This window comes from Cavia porcellus, unplaced genomic scaffold, assembly GCF_034190915.1.
Source record: "Cavia porcellus strain 051 isolate PalLab524CR breed Dunkin Hartley unplaced genomic scaffold, mCavPor4.1 scaffold_26, whole genome shotgun sequence".
NCBI classification, from domain to species: Eukaryota; Metazoa; Chordata; class Mammalia; order Rodentia; family Caviidae; genus Cavia; species Cavia porcellus.
Window position 1 is genome coordinate 2,943,542 of NW_026947509.1, and position 24,802 is coordinate 2,968,343.

Genomic DNA, 24,802 nt, shown 5'->3' on the forward strand with positions numbered 1-24,802 from the left:
GCCTGGGGCCCAGCCTGTGCCCCTAACCTTAATAAATCTGTCATACTCAGCCAGCACCTGCTCCGGTTAGCTGGCTCTCTTGGGCTCCAGCAGGGAGCTGCAGGGAGAGATGGTCTCCTAGGAAAAGGCCAGGGAGCATGAGTACTCACATTGCCTCAAAGGTTTGTCCTACACTCTGAGGAAGGCCATTCTCACAGCATCCAGCTTTGGGATGCAGAGACCTGGAAGGAAGGGGTGCAGACGAGGGACTGGGAGGAGCAGCACCATCGGGTTCAGGGAGTTCGGGGATCTGCCATCCCAGAGAGGCCTGCCAGGTGAGGGGCCGCTCACCTTCTTCTGACAGCCAGAGGGCCAGCAGGCCACTCCTCTCCCAGTAGGCGAGGACATGGCGATTGAACTAGTAGGGAAAGAAGAAAAAGACCAGCCCCCCAGGGACCATGCTGCACAGGTTGTAGAGGACCTGGGACATCACAGCTGGACTCCAGGCAGAGGTTTAGAGCTCGACCCAGTGGGCGAGCAAGCTCAGGAGGGCGACAGCCACCTGACTCAGTGAGTGGAATTGGAAAGCACATGTGCCATCCTCTTGCCAAACACACCTGCCTTTGTGACCCAGGTCCCAGAGCCAGCACCTGAGAGCAGACACTAAGAGTGTTAGGCCACCAAGTCCCCCAACTCCCAGCATCCTAACCAATGGTGTCTAGGACAAAGGAATTGTTAGTCCCCAGGCAGCAGTGAAGATTCATTCCCAGACCTGCACCCACCTGGGGTGGCACTGACATTACCAAGGGAACCAGGGCAGGGGGCAATCCCTCACCCCCATGTCCTCAACAGGTGCCTGGAGGGCTGAAGGAAACTCAATTAGAGGGCCAGGGCAGGGACAGCCCACCCCTTCATGAGAAATATCTAGAGACACCACTCACTGCGGGCCAGCTGGAATGGGTGCCCCACTATGGATTTCCCCAATGCCAGTGTGCCCCAGAGCACTGTGCTGTGCCATGGGGGCTGTATGGGCTAAAGCTGGCACTGACTATTGTGGGCAGCTCTCTCTGCTGAAAGATGAGCTCCAGCTGCTGGCTAACCCACTGTAGAGGACCAAGGACAGAAGGGTGTCCGATGTGATCACATGACCTGGTGAGAAGGGACAGGGTGGGAAACTGCTCCACAAGGCAGGTGGAGTGCAGGGAGTGTGCTCCCCACCCATCTCCCACACAGGAGCCCTCACTGAGGGCCCCCGGACCCCTGGGGTCAAGGAAGGTGGGCCATGTGGATGGCAGGTCATGGTATAAAAGTGGGAAGGGAGCAGGTGACAAGCCACCCTGTGATGTCCCCACCCAGGGCCTAGCCAGTGGCAAAACCCAGTGAGCAGAGATCACACCATGGCATCTACTCACCACAGGAAACTCCACCATGCATGTGCTCCACTTGTGCACTGGCACAGGCCAGCAGCTGCTCCTAGCACAGCGAGCACTCAGGCTTGGCAGAGAGAACAAAAGGAAAAGTCTGGGGCAGGGTGGCAGCCAGGACACTGCATGGGAAAAGAGCTCAGAAAGGCTGATGTGCATTATCAAAAAGAAAACAATCATTAATGACCCCTGCTGCTGGTGGCCTCCTCAGACTGCTGCCAGAACACAAAACCCAGGTGGCCAATTTGGCACAGGGGGTCTCAACTCTGGCTTTGGATCAAAATCACCAGGGGAAAGTCTTTAGATGCACACAGCTCTCACCCCAATCACTGAAGAGGAATCAGTCCCCTGCCCAATGGACAAAATCCCTAAAGCTGAACCACTGGGTGGAGGAACCGAGCTCTCAGACATTGTGGCTGTAATGAGGGCCAGCACTACACAATGGTCACTGCCCCCAGGGAGAAGAATTTCACACTGTTTAGCAAATGACAAGTAGTTTCACCTTTCTAAACCCGGCAATTCCTTACCTAGGAATCTACTCTGCAAATAGCAGAGCTGCAAAGTAGCCATGCAGAGGGTTTTCTGTCTTGGGAGGCCCTCTGCACAGAGATGGACCTCAGGATTGCAGAGAGAGGCTGCCTGCTGCATGAGCCGTGCCACCTCAGTCCCACACAGAGCCCACAGCTGCTAAAGCCTGCAGATCTCGCTGTGCTACTGGCCAGTGGCTGCCAGCATGCACCAGCAACCACCATGCAAGGGTGGTTATATATTTTAAAAACAGAAATTAGATTGAAAGGGAAAAAAGAAAACTAACCACACTGAAACAAAAAGTTCCCCGTGACTGGTTCCACTACGGACAGAAGCACTGGGAGAAAAACCTGATTTCAGACAGCGCTGCACCCTGCCAGCACAGAACACACAGGCATAGCAAGGCCCCTTCCCTTGGCAGGTTTCCTGTTGGAGCAGGGATGTGATTTTCAGGCTGTTTAAGGATACTGAGATATTAAAGAAATAGTTATGCTAAGCTAACAAGTATCGACATTTTTTGCTGTTGTCATCATCACTGAACCCACATTTATCTACTCCCCTGTGCTCTGCCTGCCCTGAGGGATCTAAATTTAAGGTCACGGAAGTTAAGTTTGTTATTTTGATTCAGAAATGTCAGTACGCACTCTGGCTTTTCAAAATGCATCTCCTCAGTGTCCCTTAGGCACAGCCTAGGCACTGTGACAATTGGGAAGAGGTGGGTCACCCTAGCACCAAGTGCCAGGTACCACCCTCTGCTTACATGTCACTCTGCTGTGTGTGAAAGTCAGGAGGCAGCTAGACCTGGAGTCTGGTCCACAGGACCACAGGGGGCGGGCAGGGGCTCCCGATGCTAATTCAGAGAACATGTGATGGGCAAAGAGAACTGTAAGGCACAGGATGAATAAAAATCTAGAAATCTTGGCAATAAGAAAACAAATAAATAAATAAAGTGTGACAGCGGTGACTGTGGCAGGCACAGAAGCTGAGGAGGGTGTGTGTCTGCTGTATGTGCAGCTGTGGACAGAACTCCTGGGCAGAGACCAGGCTGCATTTTCCCCGGGGGCTGTTCAGAGGACAGAAATGCCAGAGTGGTCTGGGAAATGCACTGAACCCATGAAATTGGAACACAGCAAGGGGGGAGCTCAGGGGACATCCTGGCTTGTGTCTGAATGTTCTCCGAAAGATGGATGGATCTAGAGTGTGTAACCGATCTATGGTGTAATGCTTGGAATGAGGGTGGGTAATCAGTAAGTCAGTTCACTGATTGACTCAGAACTGCCCTAATCCTGGCAGCCAGGATACAACAGCCAGAAAGAGACCTGTCTTCTGCCTGCCCTGTATTTTCTGTCTTTGCTTGCCATGAATGGCTTCTCTTCTGCTTTGCTGCACTGCCTTGGACCCAGACACCTGTGAAACTTAACCAGAGAAAGGCCACTGCCGTGATGATGCACACCATCGTTCATCTCTGAGCATGAAATGAGGGCCTACTTCTCCCCCACTGCTCCTCTCCCTGGTTTCTACAGAGAAACCCAAAAAGTCTGCATTACACCAGCCTCAGAAGAAGGAAACCTCCCTGGTAGGCCATCTAGAGACCTCAAGGAGGCACCAAGGGTCTGGGACACACAAAGGCCTTGGGAGGCCTCAGCAGTGCCACCTAGCAGACACTGCTGGGCCTCTGCATCTCCTCTTTCAGGTTAGGAGTCAGGAAGACAGACAGGGAGGACACCTGACTGGGGCTGTGTCCTGCCCCTGAGCCATCCCAGTACCTGGGGCACAGGAAGCAGGGGCTCGGTTCTTTACAGGCTGCATGGTGCCCCCTACACTGACCACTGCCCAGCATTCCTTTACCTGCTGGGCAAACTGTACGACTGGATTCAGAGGAAGAATTTGAGGCTGCTCTGGCTGAGACTGCCTGAAAGGAGAACAGACAGAAGGGCAGGGTCAGCCTGCATACAGGGCTCCCAGGTGCCCTGGAGGACACATACAGGATGGTACAGAATGGGAGGTCCAGCCCTGTTTTCCCTCTGAAACAAATGCCAAGGTAGACAGGGCAGCCATCACATATGCATGCACTTGCACACACACACCTGCACACACATACACATGCACATATACACACGCACACACACAGGGAGAGCAGAGCCCGTGCAAAGAGAAAAACAAGTCCAGGTCACACAGCCAGAGAGGCAACTTCCCACCCTTAAGGCCACTGCCTGCCCCAGCCATTGCTAAGCCAGGCAGGGCAGGGATCTGCCCAGAGTCCCTGGTGTGGCTCCCTGCTGCAACCTGGCCAGGCTGACTGCTTGGTACCTTGGCAGCTCAGGATGGCCCTGCTCTCTCTCCTGGTTGGCAGTGGTGAGAGCTGCAAGGAAGCCTTCAATATGCGTCACTGGGTCTGGACCACTACTGCCCAAGCCCACAGCCTGGCTCATAGCACTGCCCTGCAACTCACTCTGGGTCACCTGGGTTGGAAGCTTTGCAGGAAGGGCTGGAGCCCAGCCAGTCTGGACCACTCGTGGGATGGAAGGAAGGTGGTGACATAGGATTCTGTGAGCCACAGAGCTGGTGGAGGAGGAGAGAGTGTGATGGAGTGACACAAGACTCCATACAGCTGCAGCCCATGCCCTCCCCAGCCTGAGGAGCAGAGACAAAGATGAGCTAGGGTCCCTGAGGCAAGACACGACATGGTGAGGGCCAGGGCAGAGGCTGTACCTTCCAGCTGACTTTGCTCTTCTCTCAGTACCTCTGGACCTGCAAAGGTGAGATAGCTGTAGGAGGGGCTGGCCATGACCTGCATTATAGAAAGCTGCCAAGTGACTGGCCTGGGCTACAAAGTGAACTCAAGGCCAGCCTGGACTACATAGTGAGACCCTGTCTCGAAAGAAAGAAGAAAGAGAGAGAGAGAGAGAGAGAGAGAGAGAGAGAGAGAGAGAGAGAGAGAGAGAGAGAGAGAGAGAGAAAGAAAGAAAGAAAGAAAGAAAGAAAAAGAAAGAAAGAAAGAAAGAAAAGAAAAGAAAGAAAGAAGCAAAGCAAAACCTGGAGCTCGGGTCCTGGTCCACCCTGCTCCTCTCCTTTCCTCCTCTACTACCAAATCCAAGCACAGCCCCACTCCCATTGCCTCCTCATAACTGTCCCATGGATCTGATTACTCCACAGATGCTCTGCCCTCCTGCTTTATTTCCCAGTGATGGCAGCTGAGCTGGACCCTGAGGAGCTCAGAATCAGGTTTAAAACAAAAAACATTACATGGAAAGGCAAAAAGCAGGTGTGACCCAAGTTGTTCTGGTAGCAGAGCAAAGGGCAGTTGGTGCCGACCCCACTCAGCCCGGCTGCTGCTTCACCCCGGCTCAAGGTGCTGTGGTGTGGTTGCCACCTGTTACCCTCCCAGGACACAGCACATGCTCTGTCCTCAGGCAGGGGCAGTGACTCCAGTGACAGTGGCTGGCCACTGTGCACAGGAACCAAATGTGCACAGTGCGGGTGAGTGAAAGTCAGAGGCTGTGGTCAAAGCTGAGGCTCCAGGGTGAGACAGTAGAAGAGTTGGGGGGCATCTGCAGTCTCCTGAGGTTCCCACCGAGCCCATACCCAGAATCACTTAGCTCCTGGGTATACAGTGCTTTAAGTGGCTGGTAATTTCCCAAGTCTGTATTTTGGGTCCTCAGACCTCAGACTGTCGCATGACTGAGTCTCTGCATTTTATTCCTTCTGTGATTTGAAAGCAGCAGCACCCACAGCTGGCACCAAGAAGGATGTGCAATGGGCCTTGATAGAAAGGCAGCAGCTCTACCTTGAACAGGTTGATGTTGCTCACTTGGCTCTGAAACAGGAAGTTGTGGATGGTCCTTAGCTCTGTCCCTGAGAGCAGTCAGGAAGAAGGCTTGGTACCCTTCTCTGGAGCCTGGCTTCTGGTGTCACTGGGACAGAGCAGCTCAGGTCACCCAGGTCACCAAGCAACCCCTGTCTTCGAGAGGCTCTGTGTGTTGGGGTTCTGCTCCATATTCCCTGAAAGATATAAACAGGTCATAGTGGAGTCACCTGCCCACCACTTCTGCCTTCCTATCTGCACACTGCTCATCGGACTAGGCCTTCCCGTCTCAGCAAGCTCTGGTGGCTGCTTTGCTTTTGGTCATTTACAGCAGGCAGAGAACCCACAGAGAGGGCAGGGGTTCCAGCTGTCTCATGGGCATGGTGTGAATGAAACTCATTTCCTTCTTTTGCTTCTCTTCCTGCACCCACTGTGTGCAGTTCAGGGTGCGGATGGCCCCGGGCTGTTGCCTGCAGTGGCCAAGGGAACGGAAACTGACATCCCTGCATGAGTTAAGATCCTTTTGCAGAACCCTTCCAACCCTCCACCCCCACTCTGTGGGCACGGATGCCAATCAGGCCATGGATCCGAAGTGGGGTCACACGAGAAGCACTGGCTCTCTGCTCAGTGACACATCTGTAAACAGGGCTCAAATGCACAGGCTGCTCCCATCATGGGACAAATGAAACTGTGGCCATGCAGGGTGCTGTATATGCTGCCAGAAGGCAACCCCATCACAGAATGTCATGCACTGAGTCATGCAGGGAGAAGAATGTGGTGGGAAGAAGGGCACAGAGCCTGCCTGGCAAGTGCAAGATCCTGAGTTTGATTCTCGGTACCAAAAAGAAAAGAAAGGGCACAGTATGTGGGCCAGTGGACTAGGCTGTAAGGTTTGACTGCTGGACTCAGCAGAAGGAACAAGAATCTCACAGACCAATGACAGAGACACAGCTGACACCCGTGGGAGATCTCTGGGTCCCTGCTGCCAGCCAAGGAAAAGATGGGGCCTGAGGCAGTGCCTGCCTACCTCCCAGCATGGCCACAAAGTAGTCCAGGAAATACAGGACCTACTTGATGCACATCAGGCTCTTGGCCTTCAGATGCTTCCTGAGGAGAAACCCACAGGCCTCGAGTGGGGGCTCCTTTACAGCTCGCAGTTACCTGGCCCAACTGTGTCACAAACTATCAACACCCCAGGAAAAAGACAGGCTACCCCCCAAGAGAGCCAGTAGTCCTGTCCCAAGTAAGCCAGGCCCAGTGGGGAACCCGCCCTGCACATAGGACCCAGATGGGAAGGTTAGCCGGACACACCCTCTGCAGGCCAATAGGACCAGGACCATCCCTCCTGCCCTGGGGCTGCACCCCCACCACCACCACCACTCGGTGTACTGAAGCAACTGGGAGTGAACCTGGCAGAGCTGGGGACAGAGCACCGGGCACAGGCTGAGGTCAGACCAGGCTCTGGACAAGCGGCTAAGAGTTGGGTCAGAGAGAACTGACACTGTGCCCAGAAAACGCCAGCTCGGGACTCACAGGAGCCATCACGGGCAGTTGACATGGGAGCTGGGAACCCATGGAGCATGGGTCTGTGGCCCTGAGGCTGATGGATCTGAGAGCACAGGAAGCTCTGCTTTGGGCTGGGCAAAGCGAGAGGCTGAAACCTTTGGGTAAGCAAGCTCCCTGCTGGTTTTCTTGGTGGTCGGGGTTGGGGGGAGACTTGGGGCTTCCCACAATAACCATCACACCCTGGCCTAAGGCACCAGGACCCTGCTAACTGGTGTGAAACCAGAGGGAATGTCTGGCTCCCTGTTCCTGTGCTGTGCAATCTTGGGCCCTGGCCTTACCCTCTGAGTCCCTGGGCTCACAGCACCAGCCAGGAGTCCAGCCCACCAGGGATCAGTATGGAGCGTAGAGGCATCTGGTGAAGCACATGGTATGGAATAGATTACAGAGAGAAACCTGCGGGGGTCCCGAGTGTGCCCCAATTAAATCTCGCTGAGCAACACAGAGAGTGACAAGACCCAGCGACATGAGACTCCTGCTGCTCTCTGGTCCCCATCCCGACCAGCCAGCAGCCACTGTGCAACTCTGCCGAGCACTATCCCCAGAATAATCGAGGTCCAGGGCCTCCAGGGAAGGTCCACAGACCATTACTCCATGCAGGCCGACCACCTGGGACACGCTGACCTCTGTGCCATGGATACCCCTGATGATGTCGATGAGGTTGTGCGCTTTGTTATGATGACAACCTGGCCCTTCAGCCAGATGTCCACAACATAGCTGTTTAGTCTTGGAACCTCAGTTTCGTCATCTGCCTCAGCTTAGGGCAGAGGAGTGGAGGACGGTAACCAAAACTAAAGCACTTTGTCAATTTTAGGTACATTTTGTTATGAAGATTTTTCAAGGTGGGTATGGTGGTTCTCCTGTCATCCCAGCACCCTAGGAGGCTAAAACAGGAGGATGATAAGTTTCAGCTCAGCCTGGGTAGTTAACAAAATAAAGAGACTCTGTCTCAAAATTTAAAACAATACAAACAAAAAAATAACAAGATGTGGAGATGCAGCTCATGGCAAAGGCCCTGGGTTCAATCCTGAATACTGCACAATGAAAAAAAATATCCTCCAGTTAAAATACTGATAAATGATGAGAAATACTCAGAATCCGGGAAACATAATGTCCTGGTTCAGATGTGAGCACCACAGCTCATGCTCAGTGACCACAAAGGGAAGTCACCAAATGTCACATGTAGCATGTGGTCGTCTCAGTGGGCCACCATAAGGGCAAAGCTGACTGAGAACCTCAGGACCCTGACTGTTGGAGCTCTTCCTGTGTGTCCATCAGCAGGTCCAGGACTCTTTACACTCACCTCACCCATGCAGGGCTGGGGTCAGGCAGGAGACTGAGGTGGAGAGGAGGACTGTGCCTCAGTTTCTCTGTGAGCACCCACCTAGTCTAGGGTCCCATGCTGATAAGTGGCCTCCTGCCCTTGGGGCCATCAGAGTTGGATAGCCTGGCTGTGTGTGGGGTGTCTCCCTAGACTACAGAGCAGGGACCCATGCATGAGCACGTGCTCACCTGGGCCACAGGGATGGTGAGCCAGCTCCCATAATAGGGGCCCTCCAAAGGGCCACCAGGATCTCATCCTGGAGCAGCTGTGTCTGCTCTCGGTTGTGGAAGAGGCAAGCAGCCTGGTCTTCCTGCTGCCATCTCTTGGGCTTGTCTGCCTCAGCTCTGTTCTTACTCTCTGTGGGTGGCAAATGCCAGGAGCAAAGACAAGAAGGATCATGCATATCTCAGTGACCAGGACAGGGCTCAGGGTCATGGAAGAGCCCCTGCTTTGCCCTGGGTGGGTCTAAAGGGCTCTACAAGTTCTGCCTCAGCAGTGGTGTCATCCATTCATGCTTCAGATTTGTCATCTGAGGCTGTGTTCTTCTCTCTGTAAACTGCCTGTAAACCCACATTCCACCCAGGGACCCTGCTCCTTTCCTTCTTGGGAGAGGGTTAGGCCAGCTTTGCCATTATTTGCTTTCAAGACCTCATGGTCTGGTCTTTGTCTTCTGAGTCCCTGCTCTAAGCTCAGGACCCTCAAGGGCCTTCCTTCTGCCCCCGCCCCACATGGCCATGCAGTCTTGGCTCCTACCATGTGGGCTTCTCTGCATCTCCATGCGGTGGCTGTTGACCAGCTGCACAGCACCCAGGCTTCTTATGTCTTCATTCACACAAAGGTTCTAAAGCCAAGAGGATGTGGTGAAGTGATGGGTGGTGAGGGACATGGAGTCGCCTCTCCTCCTTCCAGGAGTAGCAGGCAGGGCCGGGCTGTGACCACAGCTTAGCTGCCTCGGCCCTGCTGTCTCTCAACACCAGGACCCTGGACCAGGAGACATGGGTGTGGGGAGAGGCAGAAGGGCACTGGGGCCAGGAAGCCTGACACCGTTCACCTGCTGGGAGCCTGGGGTCACCAACTTGGGGACCTTGCCAAAGGGGCTCTTCCAAACTTCCTGTGTGAACTGGGCCAGCTGGGAGTGCGCCTGGCTGCAGTAGTAAATCTGCCTAGAGCAGACGAAGGGGAGGTTAAAGAGGGCACAGAACAGCCACAAGAGCTCTTGGCACGTGGAGGCCTGGAGCCTTCAGGAACAGGGCTACAAATGCAGTGTCACCCACATCGGATAACACCAAGGGAGGCCACACAGGCAATGCCAGCCAGGCCATGCCTCTGACCCAGCTAGGTAGGACACAGGGCTCTGGTCCTCATGCAGTGTCCCTGCCCTCACCCGCTAGAGACAGAGCTAGGGGGGTAAACCCCATGCATTATGTCAAGTGTGAGGTGGAGGCCAAGGATGATGATGCTTCTCCTCTGGTATTTCAGAGTAAGGACAGCAGGAAAGAAATGTGGTGCACACCGGGTGGGGGTGGGGGTGGCCCACACAGAAGGCCCCCGCCTGGGTGTTTCACCTTTGTGACATGCTCCCCCTCCACATCCTCCTCATCCTTGTCCACCCTGAGGAACAGAACATGCTGCACTCTGCCCTGAGCAACTCAGCTAAACAACAGACAGCAAGTGACAAGCCCGGGGCACTCCAGAGAGAGCTCTGCTCCTGGACACCGACTGAGCTGGCAGGGGCTTGGGGCCAAGAGCTGGCAGAGCTTTACCTCATAGAGAGATGCCCTACAAATACTGGAGTGCTGCTGCCTGCCACCCAGTAAGCTGCAGCCCCACCTGCCCTGCTGTTCAGGTCTGTGTGGCCCAGGGAGTGTAGGGAGGAAGGGAAAGGGCCTCCAGTCCCAAAGCTCAGGTCATAACCTGGGAGCCTGGGCTCAAAACGAAAATAACTTTATGGAAGAGCTGGTTTGTGGCTGAGAATGGAGGGCACAGGAACAGGATCCCAGGTCTCCATGCAGCAGGCCTCAGCCATGCAGCAGCCCAGGCCCAGCTGGAGAGAACAGAATGACAGACTTCAACACAAGCAGGTCTTAAACAAAGAAGAGGCACCAACATGCGGGCCACAGCAGCTACTGTGATGGGTCTTGCAGGAGCTGGGGACCATTGCTGGGGAGGAAGGAGGGACACCAAGGATGGGGTGGGAGGCAGGGGCCAGGTTCCAGGCAGAGAAAAGGCCTGGTGTGCAGTGGGGCAGGGTAAACTTGGTGCAATGGTAATCGGAGGCACCCAGTCTTCAAGGGCTGCATGCATCCCTCCTGTGTCCCCAGTGGCCTCCAGCCTTGGTAATACTCAGGCTTGGGGATAGCAGTGTCACTAATGGAGAGGGGCTTATAGATCTTATTATCCCCTACCACTACCAAGCCAGGGGCAAAAGCAGGCAACTGCAGGGATGCTCACACCCTGAAAAGAGCTGTGAATTATGGCCTCCTGCTCTCGGAGGGAAACTGACCCCTTCTCTGGCCTATGTGGCCCTCAGAAGCTGCCACCTCCCCATGCTCCACACTCCTGTCCCTCCCTCCTCTCTCCTGGCACATGGGTGCCCACTCACTGCTGCACCAGCGAGCTGCACATGCAGCTCCCCTGGGGGGACTCTCCTGACTGGAACAGGCTGCTCCTCACTCAGTAGCTCCTGGGGACCTGTGCTGACCTCATCCTGAGGACACAGTCCCAGCTCTACCTGAGTCCCCACCCAAGTCCCTGTAGCAACCATGGCCTCTGGACAGGGCCACTTCTGACCCTCCTACCTTGCTCCACCCAGCTCACTTGTAAGCTGTCAGCCTGAGGAAGTAGGCCCTGCCCCTCTAGCAGCTGTGACAGGCCCCATGAGACCCTGGGCTCCCTGACAGTAGGGTCAAGGTATCTGTCCTGTCCAGTGGTAACTCTGAGTCACAGGAGAAGGGACACATTTGGTGCTGGAGGAGTTACAGTGGGAGGAGTTCCAGGAGGCTTTTGGGGCTAGGGAGAAACCTCTACTCACAGAACTGCAGGAGAAGGGGGACTGGGAGCAGGTGGCCCTGAGCTCAGCCAGGTGGGCAGGGCAAGGCCAGGGAAGAGCTGAGCTGCCGTTGGAAGCCCATTCCTGACTACAGGCAGGGACACAGGGGACATGGAAACTGCCTTCTCACTCACTGGCTGCTGTCCTCTCCTCCTCACTGGCGCACTCAGCCAGCAGTAGCCCTTTCTCCCCTGGCTCCAGCAGCTCCAGAGGCTCTGTGCCTGGTCCACCAGCTGGCAGCTCCCTGCCCAGGCCGAGGATCACCTCAGTCTCCTCCTCTTCCTGCCTCTCCAGAGCAGCCGGGAGAGAAGGCTTGGAAATGGGCCTGGCTGTCACCAAGGACATCCTCCCATAATAGCCTATGGATGAGGTCTCACTGCTGTGAACCCAGTCCTGAACTGGAAGCCAGTCCTGGACTCCATTCTCTGCCACCAGGCTGCCCAGCTCTAGCTGAGGGGAATGCATCCAGTGGGAACGCAAAGAGAAGCCTGGGCCTGGCAGCCTGGTATGGTCTCAAGCAGTGTAGCAGGGGCAGGGCAGAAGGGCACCCACCCAGTGCCAGGCTGAAAGTTTGAGCTGTGCATTGTGACAGGTCTGATGCAGTCACTCCTCCCACCTTCTCCTCTGGCTCCACTCCCCCTGGGGAACACAGCTGTCATGAGACTTTTGCATAGACCCTTGCCAGCTTCCGGAGCATGGGGGCTACAGCAGCCTCTGGAGCTCTTGAGCTCAGCAAATAAGCCTTAGCCTGCTCAGACTCCTCCCTCTATTGTCTCAGACCAGCACCAAGGGGAACCAGTACAGGGTGACTGGGAGAGGACAAAAGACACTGCACCAATCCCAGGATGCCACCCAGACTCACTCCCACTTGCTTCGCCAGCCCCCTCTCCTCTTTCCTCTGCACAAACTGATGACACAGGCCAGCACTCCTCTAGGTCTCGGGTGATTCCCTGCACTGGGCAGGAAGACAGGATTGCAGGATGCAGATCCCAGCCCTCAGGCAGGGGCCTGGCTCGTGTCCAGGTGTGAGGAGGCTTCATTTTGCTGTTTCTTCTGCTCAAAGTCACGAAGCTAGGTCAGCACCCTGCAGATGAGACTCAGGATTTTCCGTGCAGGAACAGAGGGCACTGTGCTGAGCATCTGCCCCAAGCCTCTCTCCTGTTGGATGGCAGTGCTCCCCATGTGAACTCGCCTTCTTCCTTCCAAGCGAGTGCTCCACCACTGAGCTGCAAACTGGCCCATTTTGTTTTTCTGCTTTTAATCTGAAACAGGATCTTGATACTTTATCGGGCTGGACTCACCCCTTTCACTCACCCAACTCAGCCTTCCAAGTTGCTAAAATTTAGAGGACTTTCCCCATTTTATTAAGGGCTTCAAAGCTCTGGCTTTAAAAATTAGAGGGCTCTATGAGACCACCAAGGAAAGAAAAGGAGCGGCCAATTACAACAGCCAGGATAAACATGGAAAGAAACAGACATGGGCAGCAGGAAAGAGCTGCTTTAATCATGAAGCTCACCACTCTGAAAGGAACTTATGGTGGCTTTGTGGGGCGCATACACATTCTTCATGGTAACAACCAGTGACAAGAAATTAGGCTAGCACCTCTGCAAAACGAACTAAGGTATGTGCCCCTGTAAAACGACACCGTTAGCTCTCTGCAGAAGATGCCCAGAAAGGGAACAGCTGGATCAAATGGAATTTCTACTTTTAGGCTTCTGAGGAATCTCCACACTGACTTCCATGGTGATTGTACCAGATTACATTCCTATGACTGATGGAGAGGGATTCCTTTCCCCCCAGCCTCACCAGGATTTGTTCCTATTTGATTTCTTCATGACAACCAATCTTTCTGGAGAAAGATGGAATCTCAATATTACTCTATTTGGCATTTCTCTTACAGTCAGTTATGCTGAACACTTTAATATATTTATTAGCCTCTTTTACTTCTTCAGAGAAATATCTACTCATTTCAGTTATACATGTGTACTTTACAGCAGCACACTCATAATAACTAAATCTTGGAAACAACCAATCTGTGTATCTGTCCATACACAGGTGAGTGGATAGAGAAAATATAGTATTTTTTTTAAATAAGGGATTAAACTGTAACACCTATTACAGATGTTCAAAGGTCCAAGTGGCCTAACTACAGCTCCCATTAAGTTAATTATATAACACCAGTAAGCTACTAGATTCAGTGGGTCTCTGTTGGTAAGCCCTAGTTATCTGAGTATCTAACAACTTCTATGAATAGACTGATCAAAGTAAACTGCTGCTGGACCCTAACATAAAATAAGAAAAAAACCAACCATTGCCTGGTTTTATGGGGAGTCAACAGCCCCCACAGAGAAGCATTTCATGGAACAATGCCTGGCTCCAATCACATATGCAAGGAACCTATAGCCCTAAAAATCTCTGCTGAGCTGCCTGCACGGTGTGGTCTTCTGCACAGGAGAACAGCGCAGTCAGCACACTTCCCATCAAACCCAGGGTGCAAATTGAGTTACATTATCCAAGTCCTAGTAGAAAATAGCAGTGTGGCCAGAAATGATCATATTCAAATACGAAACCTAGTAACACAAACTTTAAACGGGTCCGACTGTCTAGTCACCATCCCAGGCACAAAACAATGCACAGAAGCCAACTAACTTGAGCTAGAATCAGGCTCAAAGACAAAGTTAACACATACGATCTAAACTACCAACAGTGATGTAACACCAACTCTAGAGACGCCTAACATTAGTGATTGCCATTTTTGTCACCATAAAAATAAATGTCAATATCCTGAGTTTTACTATCATTTTCTTTCAAAAATAATTTATGGGACATAAAAGCATATAATGAACCAATAATCACTCCACAATTCCCAAAGCTCTAAACTTTGAAGCAGTGGTACATGAAAGTCTGCAAGAACAGCCCACTAACTAAAAGAATTATCACAGAAAAAAAAAACAACAACAAAAAACACAAACAGATGTATTTAAGCAAAATAAATTAAAAGGTTAAAACCTTATACTTTCAAGTTTTCTTAGACTATTGTTGGGAGATGGCATAGAGTTGATATATTTTTCTAGTAATTTATTGGGTTAAGATTAAATCCCAAAATGATACTTCATAATATTTTTTTTCACAATAAATTTTTGCCTTTTAAAAGTCATGGCCCTGTAGCAATTTATTTGAAACACAGAAGAAACTACAAGCTCATTTAATATTCCAAATCATAATCAGTAACTTATGGTGTCTAATGGTTAAGACATTTTATTTACTAACTTGACTTTCAAAATGATTCAAAAAAAAAAGGCTTATTAGCATCTGCAAAAACTAAAATTCTGGTACACAAATGAATTTTTTTAGGACATAATACCAATCCAATACCTAAAGGTATCCCTAAATCATAATCCTAATATGCTTAACTTTTTAAATTCTATTGTTAAGCCATTTAAATGCATATTGCCTTTAAGATATGATGGAGTTTTTTTAAAATCGAAAATCGCTCCAAAATGATTAGTTTCTATGTCCTAGGATAATTTAGAATAAAATCACAAATAACATTAACACAGATGGAATTCAACTTTTCCTAATCCAATACTTACATCTATTAAAACGGAGAACCTTCTGCATGACCTGATTCCCATTCCTCAACAGAAATATTGCTTGGGAAGTTAGGATTTATTAAGAACATTAAGGTCCAGGATATGTTTTTTTATTTTACCATATACCTTAAAAATTTTTGTTTTTCAATTTCCACAAAAATCCACATCGTTTAAAGTCAGATATTTAAATGACACAGCTAGTCAACTCTTCAGTGCTGATCCTAGAAAACAGTCTCCAACGGATCTTTGAGTAATGAAAGGGACAACATTCAGCCATGAACATCTGAGTGGTGCAGGTGGTCACACTTGCAATGTTCAAGTCACAGCTGCGGAAGTCTGGAAGGATGAGGTCTACTGTCCTGCAGCATCAGAATTTGTTGTAGTATTTTCAGTGCTAATGGGCTGCACGTTGTCTGCAAGGTTGTGTGCATGCTCAAGAAACAAATCTTTCAGTACACTTAATTCCTTTGTCAGCAATTTAATTTTTGCTTCCAACCGTTCGTTCTCTTCTTTGAGCTGATTTACCCTCTGCAGCGTATCTTGTGCTTTCTGCTTGCTTTTCAATCGGCTTTTTTTCACAGCCATGTTGTTCCTCTCTCGGCGCTGCCGATCCTCATCACTATTTCCATCCGTGGGTGAACTCTGCTTGCTCTGCTTGCTTGGAGCCGCAGCTTTGCCTCCTCCTCCGGGGCCAGCAGGCACCAGCTGAGGAACCTGCTGCAGGCCGCTGGCCTGTGCCTGCGTGTGAATAACACTTACTCCGTTCACTCCTGGAGCACCGCTGTGCTGCACTATCTTGCTCATTTGGGCACTTGCTCTTGCCAACACAGATCAGGCAAAAATGAGAGCAAGGTGATCAATCGCTTCCTCACTAAACTGCCAAAAAAAAAAAAAAAATCTTCACATGCACCTGCGCCTCCAGCCCGCCCGCCCCCAGGTGGCCTCCACTCCGAGAGGCCACGCACGGCGTGGCCGGAGCAGACCCAGGCCTCCCAGCCCGCGAGTCAGCGAGGAGGAGCGATGATTGCGAAACCCGCAGCCTCCGCCCGTTCCGCCGCCGCGGCCACCGGCTTCCCCTCCTCGCCGAGATGGCGCGCGCCCGCCCGAGAAAATGTAGTATTTACACACAATGGAGTACTACTCTGCCACAAAGAAAGACGGATGAGTCATTTGTAGGAAAATGGATGCACTTGAGCTCGTAAGGTTTAATGAAATAAACACAAAAGCTTACCTATCACATGGTTTCTGATAACAAACTTACAATATAAGTACAGAGCAAATTAAAAGACAGCGAACAGGGAATAGTGAGACAGCCCTTTTGCAAATGGGAAGAGGACAAAGAGACAGAGGGATGACAGAGGGAGAGGAGGGGGAAGGGGATGAAAAGGGAACTAAGATGTGCTGTGTCCATGTGCCAACTCTCCACAGGGGAAGGGAATCATTATGTGCTGCAAATATGAACTAATAAAATCTAAATGGGATAGAAAGGAATTTGGTGCAGAAAATGCAGAGCAAATCCACAGAGTTGCAAAGGGCCAGCCACTGTTACCCTCAGCGTTAAAGCAACCAATGTGCAAATGCAATATCATCTGTCCTAGTGCTTAAGGTTTTGTTTATCTTTCCCCCAAAAGCCAGCCACGTGCTCTGGAAATGTGATTTAAATATCAGAATTTCCCTGTGGCCTCCATTGCAGGCTGAAATGAATTCTCCCAAAGCTGAGGTGAGGAAGTACTTGCCCCATTTCAGAAAGTGACCTTACTTGGAGACAGGATTGCTGTGGGTGTAAGTAGGGAATGTGAGACTGGGGGGAGTCAGTGCTGCCCAAAGACTCATGTGTTGGAGTGGGGGCTGGATGCAGCCACAGAGGATGAAGATGGATCTCTGGGATGTTGGGACAGGGACCTGGACAGGCCCTTTCATTGCAGCCATAGGAAGAGCCAGCCCTGCTGCCACCTTGCTGTCAGCCTCCAGAAGTGTGAGACAGCAGGTCCCGCTGTGTGAAGCTTTCAGGTGTGGGTGCAGTTCCAGGGCCCAAGATTTCTTTTTTTTTTAATTTTTTTATTTTAAAAAGAGTAAGACAACAGAGGACATAAACAAAGCAGATCAGAACAGAACAATGTAAACACCACAGTATTTCACCACAAGACAACCCATAATTAACAGTAACTAGCATAATGTCCTTTTTTTGAAATAGTTGAGCATACCATCCTATACAATAGTATCAAACATAACAAAATAGTATAAAACCACTCAAAGGAATGAAAGTGTTACAGGGCATTCAGGACCAAATAAAAGAAAATGAACAATGACTACTATATTATCTCATTGTCCATAAAAACCTTGTTTATACTATTTCACATAATAAAATCCAATTGGACACAACATGATAGAACCAATGGAAACAGAAGAACAAAAGCATGGTAGAACTTTAAAGCAAGATGATATTAAATCAGCAATGGCTATTATAATGTCTTGATTTCTTCAAAATAGCTGTTCATACCATCACAGACAATAAAATCAAACAAACCAGGATAAAATCATTCCAGCTAATGAATGAAAACATTATAAGGTTTCAAAGCATTGTAATGGGGAATCATGATTACCATAAACTCTTACGTACTCTTACCATTTCTTACACCAGGGAGACAATATGATATTTATACATGTGACTTTGATTTATTTTGCTTATGAGTATAGTCTCAAGTTGCATCCATTTACTTATAAATATCTCAATTCTTTATAGCTGAGTAGTACTCCACTGTATAAAAATACCATAACATTTTTATTCATTCTTCAGTTGATGGACACTTAAGTTGTTTCTAAGATCTGGCTATTACAAATTGTGCTACTATAAACATGGGTGCACATAAATCACCGTGGTAAGATGTTTTCGGTTTGCCTGGGAAGGTGCCTAGAAGTGGAATAGCTGTATCAAATGAGACTTCCAATCCCAGCTTTTTGACAAATCTTCAGGCTGACCTCCACAGTGGTTACACCAGACTACACTCCCACCAACAGTGCAGCCTCTCCAGCAATTGCTGGTAATTTTCTTGATCCTGGCCATTTTTTCTGTAGTGAAATAGAATCTCAGGGTTGTTTTAATTTGCATTTCTCTAATGACTAATGACAATGCACATTTTTTCATGTATGTATTTGCCATTTGTATTTCTTTGAGAACTGTGTATTATGTCAGATGTCCATTTTTGGATTGGGTCTTTGAATTTTGGGGGTCTGATTTTTTTAGTTCTTCATATGTTTTAGACAGAGGGCCTTTGCTTGAAGGAGAGTTCACTAAGTTTTTTTCCCAGTTTGTGTGCTTTCTTTTCACTATGCTGGAGATTTCTTTTGACGTGCAGAAACTTTTTAATAAGATGTGATCTCAGTTATTGATTCTGGGAAGTATTTCCATGTGGTTTGATGCCTGTTCATGAATTCTCTACATACTCCTATGTCTCCAAGGTTTTCACCTAATTTTTCATCCAACAGATTTAGTGTTTCTGTTTTAATATTCATATCTTTTATCCATTTAGATTTTAGTTTTAGTGCATGGTGACAGGCATGGGTCTAGTCTTAGTCTTCAGCATATGGAGAGCCAGTTTTTCCAGCACCTTTTAGTAGAGACTGTCATTCTTCCAGTGAACATTTTTGGACCCTTTATCAAAGATAAGGTGGAGGAGTATGTTTGTAGTTGTGGTTGTATTTTCTAATCTATTCTATTGACCTTCAGATCTGTTTTTATTCCAGTACCATGTTGATTTTATCACAGTAGCCTTGTAGCATAACCTCAAGTCATGGATTGTGATGCCTCCTGCCTTGCCTGTGCTGCTTAGAATGGCCTTTGCTATTCTAGGTCTCTTCTGGTTCCAGATGAATTTTAGGGGTATTTTCTCTAGATCTATGAGATATGTTGATGGTATTTTCATTGGGATTGCATTGAATCTGTATAACAGTTTTTGGAGAATGACCATTTTCACAATATTTAATCTTCCTATCCATGAACAAGTGATGTCTTCCTATTTTCTGAGATCCTCTTTGATTTCTTGTTTCAGGGCATTATAATTTTCCCTGTATAGATCTTTTACTTCTTTCATGAGATTAATTCCTAAGTATTTCACTTTTTTGGATGCTAGTGTGAAGGGTGTGGCTTCTCTTATTTCTTTCTCAGTGATTTTGTTGTTAGTGTGTAGAAATGCTGTTGATTTTTGAGTATTGATTTTGTATCCAGCTATATTGCTGAATTTATTATATCTAGGAGTCTTTCAATGGAGTTTTGGGGATCTTCTTTGTAGAATATCATGTAATCTGCAAATAATATTTTAACTTCTACTTTTCCTATCTTTACCCCTTTTATTTCTCACTCTTGTCTAATTTCTCTGGCTAGTATTTCCAGTACTATGTTGAATAGGAGTGGCAATAAGAGACATCGTTCTCTTGTGCCTGATTTTAAGGTAAAGGCTTTCAGTTTTTGGCCATTTAATATGATGCTGGCTGTTGGTTTGTCACATATGGCCTTTATCATATTGAGGTAAAGACAATCTATTCCTATTTTCTATAAGGTTCTTATCATGAATGAGTGTTGAACTTTATCAAAAGCTTTTTCTGAATCTATAAAAATGATCATGTGATTCTAACTTTTGGCTTTACTGATGTGATGCATTACATTTATTGATATATATGTTGAACCATTCCTACATGCCTGGGATGAGTCCCACTTGGTTATGGTGTATAATCTTCTTGATAATTTGCTGCATTTGTTTGCCAATATTTTATTCAGGATTTTTGCATTAGGGAGATTGGCGTGTAGTTCTCTTTTTTAGTTGGGTCTTTGTCAGGTTTTGGTACTAAAGTAATACTTGCTTCCAGGAATGAATTAGGAAGGATTGCTTCCCTTGTGATTTCATTGAAGAGCTTGAGGAGTGTCAGCATTAGGTCTTCTTTGTATTTCTTGTACAATTCTGCAGTGAAACCATCTAGGCCTGAGCTCGTCTTTGTAGGTAAGGACTTAATTACATTTTCAATTTCATTGATAGAAATTGGGTTATTCAGCAGTTTTACATCTTCTTGACTCAGTTTTGTACTTCATATGTTCCAGGAATCTGTCCATTTCTTCTGTGTTATCAAACCTATGAAAGTAGAGGTTTTTGAAATAGGTATTGATGTCTTGTTTCCGCACCTGCATGCCGGGAGGCTCCTTAGCTGCTGTCTCTCGCCCATGGAATGTGTTCCCAAAGAGCGCACCTACCTCATGGTGATCCTCCTCGCCATCCCCATCAGCTTCCTCTTTAAGAAGGCAGCTCCTGCCACACCCTGGCCCTCGCCTGGACCTTCTCCTACCTCCTGTTCTTGCGAGCTCTCAGCCTGCTGGACCTGCCAACTCCCAAGCCTTTCACCAATGCTGTCCAGCTGCTGTTAACGCTGAAGTTGATTGTCATCTGGGCTGTTTACAAGATTTACAAGATTGCTGGAGGAATGAATATTTCTGCAAGCAGGGAGGGATCCCAGGTTCCTGAGGCACCTCGGCCTGTGGTGAGTGGCCAGCACAGCCTGCCCAAATCTCAGACTGTTCCGGACCCCCCAGGCTTCTGGGTGCAGTGAAGTGGAGCAGTGGGTTAGACGCCATTACTGCCGCCTCCCCATCCCGGCTACACCTGGAGGTCTGTGGAGCTCACCGGGTGGGCGGGCCTACACTATCCCCCGAGCCCAGCCGCGCCTAGCCACCTGCATGCAGAGGAGGAGCTGGGCGGATCCGGAGTGCCTGCAGAAGCCCCTTCCTTTGTCTGGAGGAGTGAATATTTCTGCAAGCAGAGAGGGATCCCAGGTTCCTGAGGCACCTCGGCCTGTGCCCAGCCGCGCCTAGCCATCGGCGTGCAGAGGAGGAGCTGGGCGGATCCAGAGTGCCTGCAGAAGCCCCTTCCCTTGTCTAGAGGACTGTGGATATCTCTGCAAGCAGGGAGGGATCACAGGCTCCTGAGGCACTGTGGCCTGTGGTGAGTACCCTAACCCGGCTGCGATTCAAGAGCTGTGGATCTACCAAGGGGCAGGTGGGCGCACAGTGTCCCTGAGGCCCAGCTTGTCTGGAACCGCGGAGTTCTGAACAAGCAGAGGAGGGCCATTGGTTCTGCAGGCCCAATGGCCTGGGGTAGAGTGGTGCCAGAGTCTCAGTAGCTCCAAACATAGAAGGGGATTTTCAACAGATCCTGAGGAGGCTTTCAAATAACACTTGAAACACAGAAATATAGGAAAATGACAAAACGAAAGACCAAATTACAACCTCAAACCTCCAGCCCATCTCAGGAAACCCTAGGAGGAATGTATTTAGAAGAAAATATATCCCATCCTTCTCATATATCAGACACAATAGCTACTGAAGTTGACAAGCAACTCCAGGAAGCTTTAAAGAAATTCAAACTCGAAATAATATCCCAGATAAAAGAAGAAATGATAAAAGAAATGAAAGAGATTCTAAATATATCTAAAGAAAACACAGATAAAAAATTGGAGGAACTAAACAAAAAGATAGAATCCCTAGATGAGCAATATAAGACACAAACAGAATACATAATGCAGATGCACAGAGATATACAGGAAATAAAAAACTCCACTGAAAGTTGTAAAAACTGCCTTAATGAAAGTGAAGATAGAATTTCAGACCTCGAAGACAGGATTGCAGCTAGTGAACAGGAAAGGAAAGATCTTTTAAAAATAACAAGGAATCAGGAAACAACAATTCAACAACTGCAAGATGATGCAAAGAAGAATAACATAAGAATGATAGGGATTAATGAAAAAAGAAGGAGACAACATAAAGGATATCAAGAGGATATTTAGAGAAGCAATAGCTGAAAACTTCCCAAGCATGAGATCAGAAACTGACATCAGGATCAGTGAAGCATATAGAACTCCAAATAGTCATAACCAAAATAAAACTACACCTAGACATATAATAATCACCATCCCAGAAATCCGACACAAGAATAGATTATTAAAAGCTGTCAGAGAGAAAACATAGATCACTTATAAAGGAAAACCTATCAGAATCACAGCAGACTTCTCAGCACAAACAATAAAGCAAGAAGAGCATGGAGTGAAGTATTCCAAATCCTAAAGCAAAATGATTTCTAACCTAGACTGATATATCCTGCAAAACTATCATTTAAAATAGATGGTGAAATGCGATACTTCCATGACAAAGAACAGCTGAAGAACTTCATGAACACCAAACCAACCCTGCAAAAAATATTGAAAGACAGTTTAGATACACAAAGGAAAAAACCACTAAGCAAAGCAAATAAGTAAACAGAACAGAAAGATAAAGATGCAACAGCAGAGAGATAAGATTCCTACAATTAACCAATATTTAACAGTAATAACCATTAATGTAAATGGTCTCAATGCACCAACCAAAAGAAACAGACTAGCAGAATGGATCAAGAAACAAACTCCAACCATATGCTGTTTAAAGGAAACCCATCTAACCCAGAAGGATACTCACAGACTGAAAGTCAAAGGATGGAAAACAATTCTTCATGCAGCAGGAATCCAAAAAAAGGCAGGAGTAGCCATTCTGTTTGCAGACAACGTGAACTTTAAACCAACAATGACCATAAAAGATAAAGAAGGACACTACATACTCGTAAGGGGAAAACTCTAAGAGGAAGAGATAACTATCTTAAATATATACACACCACACTCCACAGCGCCCAGTTATATAAAACAATTATTAACAGAAATGAAAACTCAAATTATCAGGAACACAATTGTAACAGGAGACCTTAATATGCCATTGACACCAAGGGACAGATCGACCAGACAGAAAATGAGTAAAGAAATAACAGAACTGAATCATACCTGTGAACAAATGGGTTTGATAGACATATACAGAATGTTCCACCCAACAATATCAGAATACACATTCTTCTCAGCAGTACATGGATCATTTTCGAAAATAGACCATATATTAGCTCACAGAACATATTTAAACAAGTGCAAAAGAGCTGAAATCATCCCTTGCATGTTATCGGATCACAGCGCTCTGAAATTAGAAATTAATGATAAAAGATACTGCAAAAATCCCACAAACACATGGAAACTGAATAACACATTCTTGAGTAATCAGTGGGTCACAGAAGAAATTAAAGAAGAAATCAAACAATACCTAAAAGAAAATGAAAATGCAGATACAACTTACCAGAATCTGTGGGATGCAATGAAAGCCGTCCTAAGAGGAAAATTTATTGCACTGAGTTCCCACATCAGGAAAACAGAATGAATACAAATAAATAACTTGATGCTACACCTCAAACAGCTAGAAAAAGAAGAGCAAGTCAAGCCCAAAGCCAAAAGAAGAGAGGAAATTATAAAAATCAGAGCAGAAATCAATGCAATAGAGACTAAGAAAACAATCCAAAGGATCAACAAATCAAAGAGTTGGTTCTTTGAAAGAATAAATAAAATCGATAAGCCCTAGCCAACCTTATTTAAAAAAGGGAAGAAAAAGCTCAAATTCATGCAATAAGAAATGAAAAAGGAGAAGTCACTACAGACCCAATAGAAATACAGAAGATCATCAACACCTATTTCGAAAACCTCTACTCTCAAAAGTTTGATAACACAGAAGAAATAGACAGATTCTTAGAAGCATATGAAGTGCCAAAGCTAGATCAAGAGGATGTAAAATTGTTGAATAACCCAATCTCGGTTACTGAAATTGAAAATGTAATTAAGTCCTTACCCACCAAGAAGAGCCCAGGCCCAGATGGATTCACTGCAGAATTCTACAAGAAATATAAAGAAGACCTAATGCTGACACTCCTCAAACTATTCAATGAAATTGAAAGGGAAGCAATCCTTCCTAAGTCATTCCTGGAAGCAAATATCACTCTAGTAACCAAAACCTGAGAAAGACCCAACTAAAAAAGAGAACTATAGACCGATCTCCCAAATAAACACAGATGAAAAAATCCTCAATAAAATATTGGCAAATAGGATCCAGCAAATCATCAAGAAGATTATACACCATGACCAAGTGGGATTCATCCCAGAAATGCAAGGATGGTTCAACATACGCAAATCAATAAATGTAATCCACCATATCAATAAAGCCAAAAATAAGAATCACATGATCATTTCTATAGATGCAGAAAAAGCCTTCGATAAGGTCCAACATTTATTCATGATAAAAACTCTACAGAAAATTGGAATAGATGGTCTTTACCTCAATATAATAAAGGCCATTTATGAAAAACCAACAGCCAGCATCATACTAAATGGCCAAAAATTGAAAGCCTTTACTTTAAAATCAGGCACAAGACAAGGATGTCCTTTATCACCACTCCTATTTAATATAGTACTGGAAGTACTAGCCAGAGCAATTAGGCAAGAAAGAGAAATAAAAGGGGTAAAGATAGGAAAAGAAGAAGTTAAGTTGTCATTGTTTGCAGATGACATGATACTCTACATAGAAGACCCCCTAAGCTCCATTGAAAGACTCTTAGATACAATAAATAAATTCAGTAATGTGGCTGGATACAAAATCAA

General features: G+C 47.5%; 1 protein-coding gene and 1 pseudogene across 1 annotated transcript; both read right to left on the bottom strand.

Annotated features, from left to right (window-relative positions):
* Positions 1 to 1,027: 1,027 nt before the first annotated feature.
* Positions 1,028 to 12,137, bottom strand: LOC101787682 (putative ATP-dependent RNA helicase DDX12). Its single transcript, XM_013151355.1, has 9 exons — positions 11,803 to 12,137; positions 10,189 to 10,234; positions 9,675 to 9,782; positions 9,377 to 9,464; positions 8,812 to 8,980; positions 6,084 to 6,206; positions 4,242 to 4,493; positions 3,698 to 3,843; positions 1,028 to 1,128 (listed from the first exon to the last, which is right to left on the bottom strand). Exons 1-9 carry the CDS (start codon positions 12,135 to 12,137, stop codon positions 1,028 to 1,030), a joined length of 1,368 nt encoding a protein of 455 aa, XP_013006809.1.
* Positions 12,138 to 15,380: 3,243 nt separating this feature from the next.
* Positions 15,381 to 20,697, bottom strand: LOC100722203 (CCAAT/enhancer-binding protein gamma-like; annotated as a pseudogene).
* Between the last annotated feature and the right edge of the window lie 4,105 nt (positions 20,698 to 24,802).